Consider the following 12,779-nt stretch of genomic DNA (forward strand, 5'->3'; position numbering starts at 1 on the left):
GGTCTTGGTGAGGGGCCCCCTTTCCCATAATCTTAGGAAGTGAGCAGACCCCATGATGTCCCTGTGTGTGTTCCCCTGCAGTAATACGGCCTCTTATTCTTTCTCTGATCTTATTTTTCTATGTAAAATCTGGTATCAGTGCAATCATTTTTTCTTTCTGGTTTGATTTTCAGGAAGATTTCGACGTCGATCACTTTGTGTCTGACTGTAGGAAGCATGTCCAGCTGGAGGAACTAAGAGGAGATCTGGAACTCTACTATAAACTTAAAGCAGCCATGGTCGAGCTCATCAACAAGGATTATGCAGATTTTGTCAACCTTTCCACAAACTTGGTAAACCTGAAATTCACAAGTCCTACACACACACACACACACACACACACACACACATTTTCTCTCTCCTTCATATTTATTAAAAGGGCAGAGTTTTTAGAAACCTTTCAGTTGATTACCCCACCAACCCCACCAGAAACTTGAAGAAATTACCAATTTCATTAATAAAAGAACTAAACTTTTTGGAATACATTTTTTTTTGTTTGTTTTAGTTTTTATTCATTTAAGGTTGCTCTAGTTTGATTATGTTTCAAATTCATTAGTCAACAGTGAAAAGTAAAGGATAATAATACCCAAGGGGTTGTTTTATTAGTTGCTAAGTGATTACCCTGAAGTCTTCCTTGATTTAGACTAATTTGTAGGAGCAAATGTCCACCACTCTTACAATGTTTAATTTACTCCCAGGTATATCTGTTAGCCAGAGCTAGGTTGAGGGAACATTGGCCAATATTGATATTTAAAAAGTTTGGTTTTATAAAAATATAAGAATGATTTGCAGTGAGCTTATCAATTGTTTGTAAAAGCCGTTTAGAAATGTTGAATTTTGTTACTTGGCAGAAAAGTCTCCTTGTTGATACTTCATTTTGTTTTAAATCTGTTTGTCCAGAGAAGCACAGAAAGTTGCAGCTCCGTGGGAATTTCAAGAAGCATTAAAATTAATGATGCACATTTGCTTTTGGGAAATATACCACTAAGATAAATATCCCAATAGGATTAAAAACCTAGAAAATTTTACTTCTGTTTAATTTCTATTTTTCGCAAGGCTTATAATGATGTTTAAGAGAGACGTAGCCCGTCAGACTTTCACATCAGCTGGCTGAGTATCATCAATTACAGACAGAGAACTGTTCACCTTCTGTGAAAATTTTTCACATTCATTTAAAATGTCATCTTGTCGCTCTCGACCCGCAAGAACGACTGCAGACGAGGTGAGTGGCAAACTTCTTTATTGACAATCTTCAGCCCCGGGACCCCGTACACCGATTATAGCCCCAAGTTATAGAACACAGTGGATAGAAAGCAACCAATCACCACATAACACAACTACTATAACATCCAATCAGAAGGGATACAGATGACTTCAATCCAGATCATGCGGGGAGCTCGTGCCTACTGACGTGAGCCCCCGAAACTTATTGTTCACTCTGTTTTTGTGCCGTTCCCATGGTCCCTGGTTAATCTTATACTAGTCCCGATACTTCAGTACAGGTTGTGCGTTCCCTGGAGCGCCCCCACATAAACATTCACCTGCCCTTCTCCTCAAGCCTTGCCTAGTACGTGACTCCTAGCTTCTGCTGCATGGCTCTCCACATCATCTAAAGGCAAATTGTTCTTAAGGAAACTTCTGTTTCTCATGACTTCCCTTATTTTTATAGTTTCATGTATTTCAACAGATTTTTTTCATATTCTATGAACAACATTAATGGCCAAATAACACTTCTGTTGTTTAGCTAGTTATGTAGCAAAATACGGTTGTGCCAAAAAAATAACTTAAATCTGGTACTGCTTTGATCGTTAAATAGATACGTCACTATTACTCCTTATCGTGATGTGTTTGTGCTAACCTGGTTTTGCCTTTAGGTTGGCATGGACAAAGCACTCAATCAACTTTCTGTGCCTTTGGGACAGTTACGAGAAGTTCTGGTAAGTCCTCAATTAATGAAAACAGTCTGCTTTGACGCCAGTTGTCCTCGTTGGCTTTTCTCTAAGAATTCTTTTCATCTGTTAGTTTGGTGGTACTGGTGGTTGTATTTTAACGGTTCATGATTATAATATTCACCTTCAGAAGAGTTGTAAATGATTTTGGTTTTGCATATGCTAAAAACCTAAAAAAACATGTTCGATTTGAAGAAGACATATTCTCAGAGTAGACAACCTTAAAATGTCAGGGGAGAGGAAGCATATTTCCAAATTCAACTTATTAATGCCACTTTGGTCATATGTAAGTGGTTTCTAACTTACGAATGACTTGTATTTTAACAGTTTGTAATCTTGTAAATATCCCCCCCCACCCCACGTAATCTACATGTGGTTAAGTTCCTGGGCTGATCTACAAAAACTGTGTAATCCCTAATGGAACTGAAGGATAATATAAATAAAATGTAATACTTAATAAATGTTACATTTGAATGTTCTCTCAGAAAAATCTCTGTTGTGGGAATGGGACTCCCCACCTCTAAGCCATTGGGAATAGGAACTCCACCTGGGTGAACAGTGGAGGGCCAGTTGTGGCATCACTTCTAACAGAAAACTGTGCTGCCCTGTCCCCCCCCCGCGCCCCCCCCCCCCGTCTGTGTTTGGTGCCCTGACTTACGGCCTCTGTCCGTTCTGATGCCCTGTCGAAACTTGTCATAAACGACACCATCCTTCCTTGTCTATCTCCTCTAGATTGAGTGGCCTCGTGCATCCCTCCCCTAAGACAGTGCCTGCATCCTAGAGAGAATATAAGGAGAACATAATTTAAGGGAAGACACAGTACATGGTTAGAACCAAGAAAAATGCGGAGTAATGGAAATATCAGTGCTGAGAAGCCTAGGGGAGGGGCAGGCAGGAAAGAGTTCATGAAACAGGTAAAAATCTTGAGTTGTGCCTTGAGGTAGCCAATACTTTCCATGGTTTATGTCTCATTTGAATTTTACAAAATCTTGTTAAAGGTACTTTTCCTTGGAATGGAAGGGATTTTCGTGGTCCGCTGCTGGATTCCACACCAGCCGCTGTGGGGCTCTCTCCCACTGCCTCCTTGGTGTGCCTCTTCCTCCCGGGGCCTCATAGTGGTGTTGTTTCCCAAGCCTAGCCTTCCTTTGGCCTCCCACTCTTCTCTCCCTGGAGGCAGATTTGCTCTACTCACACAGGCTCCCGTCCCACCTCACCCCCTGCCATCACCGTATCCCCTCCCTTTTCCATGGGCCTGTTTTTATGGCCACTTTGGTCCTGCTAAGCCACAGGCCTGACCTGCCTTTCTGGTCCCAACTCTGAAGCTGTTCTGTGAGATTCTCAGACCTCTGATGGATACGACTATATCTGTCTTCATTGTATCCCTGTGGGCTGCCACAATACTGACGTCCAGGAGGTGTTTCATAATGTTGATGGAGTGAATTAATTCACCTTCCTGTGGAATTTTTGTGATATGCCTACTTCATTCTAGTTGTTTCTGTTAACCTTTGTTTTGGCCCTAATTCCTAATTATCTCTTTATTCATTAGCTTCTGGACATGTTTCTCTACCTCTGTGCTCTGCCTTTTTCTGGTCTTCTGTTCTTCATTCTTGATTCCTGGTATTTCCATACCCACATTTCATCATCATGCATCAGTGCTTTGACATTCTCTCGTTCTCCAAAATATGCAGAATCTAAAGACCTCATCTCAGTGAAGTTGGCCCTCCATTCCTATTTTTGCTTCTCTCCAGAAGGAAGCCTGCAGTGCACATGGCTATGTGCCTGTCTGACCCTGCCCCTGAGTATGTCTGCACTTACATCTGTTCCCCATCCCCTCCCCACCTCGGCAGCTGTGTACACATGGCTTTCAGAGTCCGATTCGAGCTCTGTCGCATTTCCAGACTCTCCTGTACTTTGCTTCATATTATCTGTTCTCCATTCTAAGCCCCCTCATCCCCATAACTTTCACTATATATGTGTCATTCTTCTTCTGGCCGTGCGACCCTGCCTTCATGTCATTATGCCCCCAGATCATGAGTCCCCTCAACAGTAACTATGTCTGGTATATCATGTTTGTTTGTTTGTTTGTTTGTTTGTTTGGTCAATATCTGCATAGTACTGGTGCACAGGTATTAAGTTCTGTGGAATTGAATGAGATGTAGGAACTTGATAATGTGACAAAACAATGTCTGTAATACGTTTTATTTTTTATTCTTTTAAAGAGTCTCAGGTCATCAGTCAGTGAAGGAATTCGGGCAGTAGATGAACTAATGTGTAAACAGCAGGATATAAGGAAGAAAAAGGTACCCTCCAGTAGATTTCTTATGCTGCATGCCCGTTGAAGCCCTCTCCTCTTTTCTCCACGAACTTGTCAGCACTATTCAGCTTTTTTTCAAAGCTCTCACGCATGTGCATTTTACCCATTATGTCACGTTATCTACCTGAAATAATAAGACAGAATTTCAGAGGTACCCACACAATCTCAAGATCACTCACTTTTTGCAGAACAAGGAACCGTGATAACTGTTGTCGGTGCAGCGCTTGACAGTTAACGACTGTATAAATTGTCAGCGGCCCTGTAAAGAAAATAGGCCTATATTAGAGACTAGGGGAGAAGTGGGCTTTCCAAAGCAAACTCAGGATTCTGCCGTAGGTTTGTTGTTATTTTCTGATCCTGTGTTCTTTAAGATCTGGTGTTCACTTTAATTTTTTCGATTCCCAATAGTTAGCATGTGATGTTGGCTTAGTTTCAGGTGTGTGAGACAGGCAACGGCTCTGTACATCTGAGGGCTCACCCCGGGAGTGTGCCCCTTAGTGCTATCTCCAGTTTCAAGTGTCCCCGATGTCATTCATGATCATAACGATGTAGGGGCACAGCGGGCATTGGGAGTCTGGGCTTCTGACTCTCGCCTGCTGCTCTGTACTATGTTTTCTTTGTGTATTATTAGCATATTGTTAAAATCTCAGTGGGGAGAAAGCCTGTTTGAGGGACCTTCTGTTTAATTCGCCTCTGGATCTCCTCACAGCTTTTGTCCAAAGAATGCTTGTCATGCGCTTCCAGACAAAACAGTAAGCTTTATGAGAGCAGGGTGTATTTCTTGCTTTATTTTCTTGTGTCCCCCTCCTCCCCCACCCCCCGTCGGAATGAATGTCGAGCTCCCAGGGGTGTTCAGTAACTATTTATTGAATGGATGACTTTGTATTTTTTTGTTCTTTAAGGATGAGAGTTTTCATAATGTCCCTCAACCTCTTTGATAATATTTGTAGTGTAAAAGGTCTTTAATGATTTGGTGCTTGGCCATATAGGTATATGCACATGTAAACTGAGAGGGTCAGTACGATCGGAAGCCAAAGTTAAAACATGAATAGAGGGCCATAAGAAAACAAATGGAGGGGCGCCGGGTGGCTCAGTTGGTTAAACGACTCTTGCTTTTGGCTCAGGTCATGATCTCAGGGTCATGAGATTGAGCCCCGCATTGAGCTCTATGCTCAGCAGGATGTCTGCTCGAGATTCTCTCTCTCCCTCTGCCCCTCCCCTGCACGCACACATGCAGTCTCTCTCTCTCTCAAATAAACAAATCTTTTTAAAAAAATAGGAAAGAAATGCCCATAGAAAGATTCAGGATGGGGAAAAGAAGAAATAAGAGTATAGAATTGAGAAAGCAAAGTCTAGGGTTTGTTTTTTTTTTTTCTCTATAAACTTGCAATAGAATATGGAAGTATGCTTATTCTAGAACTAAGATTTGCATTCTTGAGAATTCTGTGTTTCATAGAAATATTCAAAATATAGCATGCCCTATATATTTGAAGTTAACTTTTGGTCTTATATTTTCCTGCATTTAGCATGGGAAATAACGATGATTAAGAGTATAGATGGTGACGTTTTTTGTTTGCTTAATTTTTATTTTTATAGATGTGTGTGTTGAGGCTTATACAAGTTATTTGATCAGTTGAAAAGATTGAAAAAATCTTAAATTCACAAAGTTCTAAAGAAACCTCTGCACTAAAAGCAAGCAGGTAAGCATTTTTTTTTTAACTAAGTAGCACATAAATTAATATTTCACATCCAGTCTAATTAGGCGGGGACAGCTTAGTTAGAATTCATTTCTAAACAAGAAGAAAATCCAGGTTTGTGGCTAGAATGTAGCTCCAGGAGAGTGGAGAGCATGAAATGGTGAAATCTATAACATGTTCCTATAAACCCTTTGGTTATAGACCACAGTTCCAACACTTCATTATGCTTGCAGTGGAAAAGTATATTTGGAACCACCTTCCCTGAGGACTAGCAAAGTCCTGTTGATCTTTAAGGCATACCTACCATTCATCTTGGTTTTTCTCCATCTCATTTTTTTTCCTAGACATGCCCAGAGTATTACCATTGATGTATTTTGCACCAGCATTATATTATTATGAAACAGTATAGGACACATCCAGTTGAAATTTACAAACAGGAAAGAAAAAGCTTATGAAATAGGAAAAAGATGATGGCTCTCTTTGTTATACTGTGATTGTCTTGTTCCCTTCCTGGTGTGAATTTTCAATCAGCCAGGGTAGATGAGTGACTCAGAAAATGAGTAGTTAGGTCCTGTCAGCACCGTGAGACACACAGTGGTGCAGTGGGAGTAGCCCGGGCTGGTTCTGCACATACCAGCTGGGCTGCCTGCGTCAAGGTCGCCTGTTGCCCTGCGTGCCCTGCGTGCTCTGTTGTGTGAGGCTAACAGTCCCTCCCCCTGCAGGCGGAGTTAGGTTTCTAAATTTTAGGAATTAAGGTTTTAGATTTGGAAGGAACTTGAGAGACCATATGCTCCACATGTCTCATGATGGAGATTAAGAACGGACACATCCCAAAGGAAGCGATTCTCTGGTCCTAGGTCTCTGATCCTTTCACATCAAGGCATTCAACTAAGTGGTCAGCCTCCAATGTGCTTGTGTCTCTAGCCCGTTGCACTCGTGCTTCTGCCCAGGTTTGTCCACACTTAGCAGACAGTCTGTACGCGGCCCTTCTGCAGCCCGTGTGTCTCCAGCGGCTCTGCTTTGCTGCGGCCCTTGGCAGCACCTGCAGCCCCTCCAGCCATGTCCACATTCAGCCCCTGGGGAGCTGGCCCTCCAGTGTTCTTCTCGTCTTTGCTGTTGCTGCTGTGCTCCTCGGATAGAAACACCTCAGTGAGCTCTGTGTCTACAATCCTGTCCCTTTGCCGCACTGTCCTTGATAAACAGCCATTGTGCGCTTTCTTGCTCAGAATTACCTTGGAGGACTTTTTTCTCCAGAAGAGCAGCTCTGAGCTCTGGAGTCAGGAAAGCCAGAGCAGCGTCAGCGCATGGTAAATCCATCTTGCTCTGCTAGGCCCAGAAATGCGGAGATAAGGATAAATAGGAAATGCGCATGGGGTCAGTCAGTAGAGGTTGGGATTAGGCTTCTGCATTGGTCATGCCCAGCACCTGCCTTCCCTCCACACCAGTTCTGATGCTCTGGGATGGGGCACACCATGGCAGGTCTCCAGACATTTTTGGGTTTCCTTACAGTGTGTTTCCTCACTACCTGACTGCCCATCCTCAGATGTGGGATGCCTCATAGAGCCCAGCAGGGGCTTTGGGGCCATTGTTGTGGTTTTTTTTTTTTCTTTCACTGTTCAGCTTCCTTTTGAGTGGGGTTGACGCTTTCTAATGCGGGGGCAAGAGGGAAGTGTATCCAGTCCACTTGATGGCAGATGCACTGTGAGTGATTTCTCACCAGCTCCCAGAGCACCGAGCTTGCTCTTTCTGCCGTTGGGTAAATGTAAACTTGGAGTCCTCTGCTCTGAGCAATTTCCCAGGTTGCTGCTAGGCGGTCAGTTTTAGCTGATTGAGGAGACAGCAGTAGTTGGTACTGGGGAGGTACTTGGGAGGGAGAATGAGGTAGGCGGAGAAGAAGAGGGGGATTCGTGTATGAACGGTAGGACAGGGCAAGAGAGAGGAGGGGGTTAGGGAATGGGAGAATAAGGGCACGAATGGGAGAGCCCGAGAAACGTGGTGGAAACATGCAGCTGTACCCACACTGACCTAAAATAGCTCCATCCCCTTGCCTGGGCCCTGTGGCCCGGGCCAGGCTGCGTCGGTGACTTCTATGAACTCCCCGCTCCTCACCCCTCGCACCAGGGGCCTGCTGCACAGAGAGTTTGTCCTGAAAATTGATGGCGTGCATTTGCAGGTGCCTGAGCGCTGTAAGGCATGGGGGGGCGGTGGGGGTGGCAGGTTTTAACTTTGGGAATTACACTTCTCTAATTGTCTCTACTAGCCCTCTCTGGACTAGACAGATTTTGGAGAGAATTGCCACAGAATTTAACCAGTTACACTTTCATGCTGTTCAGAGCAAAGACATGCCTCTTCTGGACAAAGTAAGACCAGTAAGTGTTGGTTTCGATTTTCAATTTGCTGTTTGTGAATTTCCTGGATGATTTTGGTTTGACCTAGCATTGCCCCCTGATAATTGCTACTCTACAGGATTTTGAAGCTAGCTTTGAATTTTTTTTTTTTCAGTGTCTCCTGCTTGGGACCCTGCTTCCATTATGTCACACTAGATAGATTTTGTGTAAAGACACAAGCGTAGTCTCCAAACTATGCAATTAAAATTAATTCTGAATTTCATGTAACTTGACACATCATATGATGTAGTCAGAGTTCATTTATCCAAAGCCCTTGACTGGGTTTAAATGCACGTTTGTCAGATTTACTCCGTAGCTTAAGAGGCAAATAACTTTTTGTCGTTCCGTAATTGTCTAAACTTCACTTTGATGAAGCCGACTTACTTTCAAAGAAATCATAGGGAGGGGACGCCTCAGTGGCTCAGTCAGTTAAGCCACTGCCTCTGGCTTAGGTCATGATCCCAGGGTCCTGGGATCGAGTCCCACCTTGGGCTCCTTGCTTGGCAGGAAGCCTGCTTCTCTTTCTGCCTGTGCCTACTTATGTGCTTGTGCTCTCTCTCGACAAATAAATAAATAAAAACCTTTAAAAAAGAAAGAAAGAAAGCAATCATGGGGAGAAAGAGATTCATTGTTATTCTCTAGGAAATGTTGGGATTTTAATCTTACATATATTCTGGTAGAATTAGAGGCTCGCTTTATATATATAACACATATGTATATAAATTATACACATATATTTGAGCTTTTAGAAACTGTTGGACCTTCTTTCCTGGTCTCTCTGTTCTTGCAGCGTATAGCCCACATTACGGCCATGCTGCAGCAGTCCCTGGGAGGCCTGCTGCTAGAAGGGCTTCAGACTTCCAATGTGGACATCATACGGCACTGCCTCCAGACTTGTGCTACAATTGACAAGACACGGGATGCAGAGGCGTTAGTTGGTCAAGTACTGGTGAAACCGTACATGGATGAGGTTTGTGCCCCCATGCACCTCATTCCACAAACACAGAGCATCTAATCTGGCTTCGTTTCTTGACTGGGTGTGAGAGAGCTCAGGGCTCTTCCTTGAAGATTCTCTTAGTTCCTGCTCTTCTGGTTGTAAGAAAAGGTTGGTCCCGCTTGGAGCCCATCAGCATGGCAGGAATCAGGCATGCGCTCTTGTCTCTTCCAGTGATGCCATAACTCAGGGATCGTCTTAATTTAGTAGGGGTGAGGGACTTGCCTAGGAAGAAGGTACGGATCAGAACATTTTCTGGTCAATTTCCATTTCCATAAGTTATACGTTAATGAAGTTGCCGAAAAGCGTGACCCCACCAAGGCGCCCGTGCCCACTGGAGGAGCTGGAAGACAGCTCTGTGCGCAGGGAAAGTCTGTGAGGGGAGGCGTCTTCGCAGAATTGATGTGGCTTAAGTCTTGAAGACCATGGGGGAGTTTGCCAGGCTAGGAAGGTGAGAGGGAGGGAATATTCAAAGATAAAGGGCTTTGAAGGGTGATTTAGCGGAGTCGTACCTTCAGTCCGGAACTTGGTTACCCAGTGTTCTTGACCTATAAGGATACAGTTAAATACAGGGAGTCAGTGTATCCTGCCTCTGAGCGGCCGGAGTATGGGCTGCACCATGTGAGGCCACCAGCAATCAGCAGCTTCCAACTTAGAGAGCGTCGGATTCATCTAGTTCAGGCTGACACAAGTCATGAAGCCAGTCTCAGCGTTTGAGGGCTTTCTTCCAGTCACCTGCCAGTGCGAGTGCTCTTTCTGTCCAGTAAGTATAAAGCTACCCACCATGACTTCAGGATGAAAGGCTTCCAGTTTTAAAATGAGACAGTATCCCAGTGATAGAAGTAAATTGAAGGATTAATTTCAGTAATCGTCTCAGCTTCATTAAGACTACTAAAAGTAAATGATCTGTCAGTTCTTTGTATGTATCCTATTATAGTTCATAGCTCTCTCTGTGGGGGTGAAAAAGATCACATTATTCTTTGTCACTAAATGAAAATATTTTAGTTATTTAATTTATGCCCTTTTCATTGAATTGAATCTAATATGCTAAATTAGGGAAGTACTTTACTTCCATGTCATTAAATGAACTGTGGCCACGTTTGTATTTTAAGTTTGTATGCTTGTCATTCACCTCCTGCAACTCAGCCTCACCAAAAAAAAAATAAAATAGTAAAGCAAAATAAGATGTGTTTTCTTCCATCACTTTCCATCACAGCCCTTTCCCTGTTCTGGAGACGGTAGAGGATAAGGCCAGGGTGAAGATGGTACAGAGCTGTTGTCTGCAGATACAGTATTTCGCTTTTAAGCTCAGAAGGGAAGCAGATGAGTGTGTGTAATGTTTTAGCTTCAGGCAAGTCTCTGACCCTCAGCCTCTGTGTCCCCCAGGGTTGGAGCAGTATTCCCAAATCCCGGGACCTAGATTTTCATGCCGGTGTTACTTACCTCCTGTTTAGAAAGCATACTGAGTGGGGAGGAGGAAGAACGAAGTGCATTTTTAAGGTTTACTCGATTCTTTTCTCTGTAGTGTATAGTTCATACTTCTCTTTTAGGTGCTTTAAAAACAAACAAAAACACAAACAAACAAACAAATAAATGAATAAAAATAAAACGCTCTTCCTTCTGCTAGGTGATTGTAGAGCAGATCGTTGAGTCTCATCCGGACGGCCTGAAGATCATGTATGCTAATAAGCTCCTGGAGTTCGTTCCTCACCACTGCCGCCTTCTTCGAGAGGTCACAGGAGGAGCCATCTCAAGGTGACGTAAAATGCTGTGTATGCACCTGAGCTCAGTTTAGTGACCACCTGTCACCTCCTCATGTGCCGCTGATCCCTGGCTGTCCTGTCTGACCTGGGAACGTGTGCTCTTCCCTATTTGTTACCAGTGCTGTGAGGCAGGTGTCGCTTGCCTGGGTTTACAGGGAAGGGAATGAAGAGTGGGGACGAATCTCAACGGTGACATTTGTGTGACTCCAGAGCCTCTGCTTTTCTCTTGTCTATACTTTCTCCTTAACCAGGTTCAAAATCAAAATTGGTTTCCTTCCATTATTGTGATGTCATCATCAGTCTAGAAATACCAATTCATTTTAATTCAACACATTTTATACTGATGGCAATTAAAGTCATGTTCGGATTTCCCTCCCTCTCTTATTTCATTTCCATGGCTTTCCAGTTCTGTTTCATGAATATCCCATTACCTTCCACCATCTCCATCATCCCAGTCCAGACCTTTGTCGCCTTTTGTTCGAGGGTAGCGGGCTCTCCCCACCTGGTCTCCCAGCTCCACCTGTCCCTCTTCATTGCAGCCCTCAGCTGTCCCACCTGCCCAGAGCTCTGCAGCCTTCCTGAGTCGCTCGTGGCTTCTCATCGCCCACAGAGGAGCATCCAGTCTTCCTGCGCAATTTGTGACCCTTGGTGCTTGAGTCCTAGTGGTTCTCCGCTGTAGAACTTTCTACTGTGGAACTTTACCCCATACTACTATGGTTCCTGGCCAGACAGGAGCGCTTGACCTTCCCTAACACACCTGGTACAGAAGATCCCTGACTTCACCTTGGTTCAGTTTATGGTTTTTTGACTTTTTATAATAGTGCAGAAGTGATATGCATTTAGTTTGGATTTTTTCCCAGGCTGGCGATCTACAGTAGGGTCCTTTTTTGTAATGCTGGGCAGGGGCAGCGAGCACAGCCCCCAGGCAAACCATGTGATCACGAGGGTCAGCAACCAACACACTTGAACCGTCCTGTTCTGGCTTTCAGTGCACTGTTCAGTAAGTTACATGAGATACCAGACATTTTATTGTGAAATAGGCTTTGTGTTAGGGGATTTTGCCCAATTGTGCAATACGGTAAGTGTTCTCAACACATTTAAGTTAGGCGGGACTAAGCTCTGATGTTCAGTCGCTTAGGTGTTTTCCATGCATTTTCAACTAAAGAGATTTCCAGCTGAACAGTGGGTTTATTAGAAGCCGAGGCTGTCATAAGCCGAGGAACATCTGTCTATACTGTGCGCCTCTGTGTTTTCCTTCATTGCTTCCTGTCTCATATCCCTTTGTCTTTCTGTTGATCTGTCACTCCACATGAAGCTCCAGTCAAATACAACTTCTTTTTTTTAGGTTATTTATTTATTTACTTATTAGAGAAAGCATAAGCAGAGGGGGAGGCAAAGAGTGAAGCAGGCTCCCCACTGAGCAGGGAGCCCAATGTGGGACTCGATCCCAGGACGCTGAGATCATGAACTGAGCCACCCAAGCGCCCCCAGGCTATGGTTATTTCAAGAAAAAGTCCTATTTGTGAATTCTTCATCTAGTGAAGATGAATTAAAATCAGAAAGTCAACTCTGCCACCTTTAAAAACCCAGGAACAGAAACAAAATTCCACGACCAGGTATAACCCTATCCACAATA

At 43.8% G+C, this 12,779-nt stretch overlaps 1 protein-coding gene across 1 annotated transcript; it reads left to right on the forward strand.

Annotated features, from left to right (window-relative positions):
- Positions 1–275: 275 nt before the first annotated feature.
- On the forward strand, positions 276–11,514 carry LOC309857098 (conserved oligomeric Golgi complex subunit 2-like; the record flags this gene model as incomplete). The annotated part of the gene is made up of 4 exons (XM_082749970.1): positions 276–332; positions 1,914–1,976; positions 9,177–9,356; positions 11,008–11,514. 4 exons carry the CDS (start codon positions 276–278, stop codon positions 11,137–11,139), a joined length of 432 nt encoding a protein of 143 aa, XP_082606096.1. The 3' UTR covers positions 11,140–11,514.
- Positions 11,515–12,779: the final 1,265 nt, after the last annotated feature.

The sequence above is a fragment of the Mustela nivalis genome, assembly GCF_964662115.1.
Source record: "Mustela nivalis genome assembly, contig: HAP1_SCAFFOLD_379, whole genome shotgun sequence".
NCBI lineage: Eukaryota > Metazoa > Chordata > Mammalia > Carnivora > Mustelidae > Mustela > Mustela nivalis.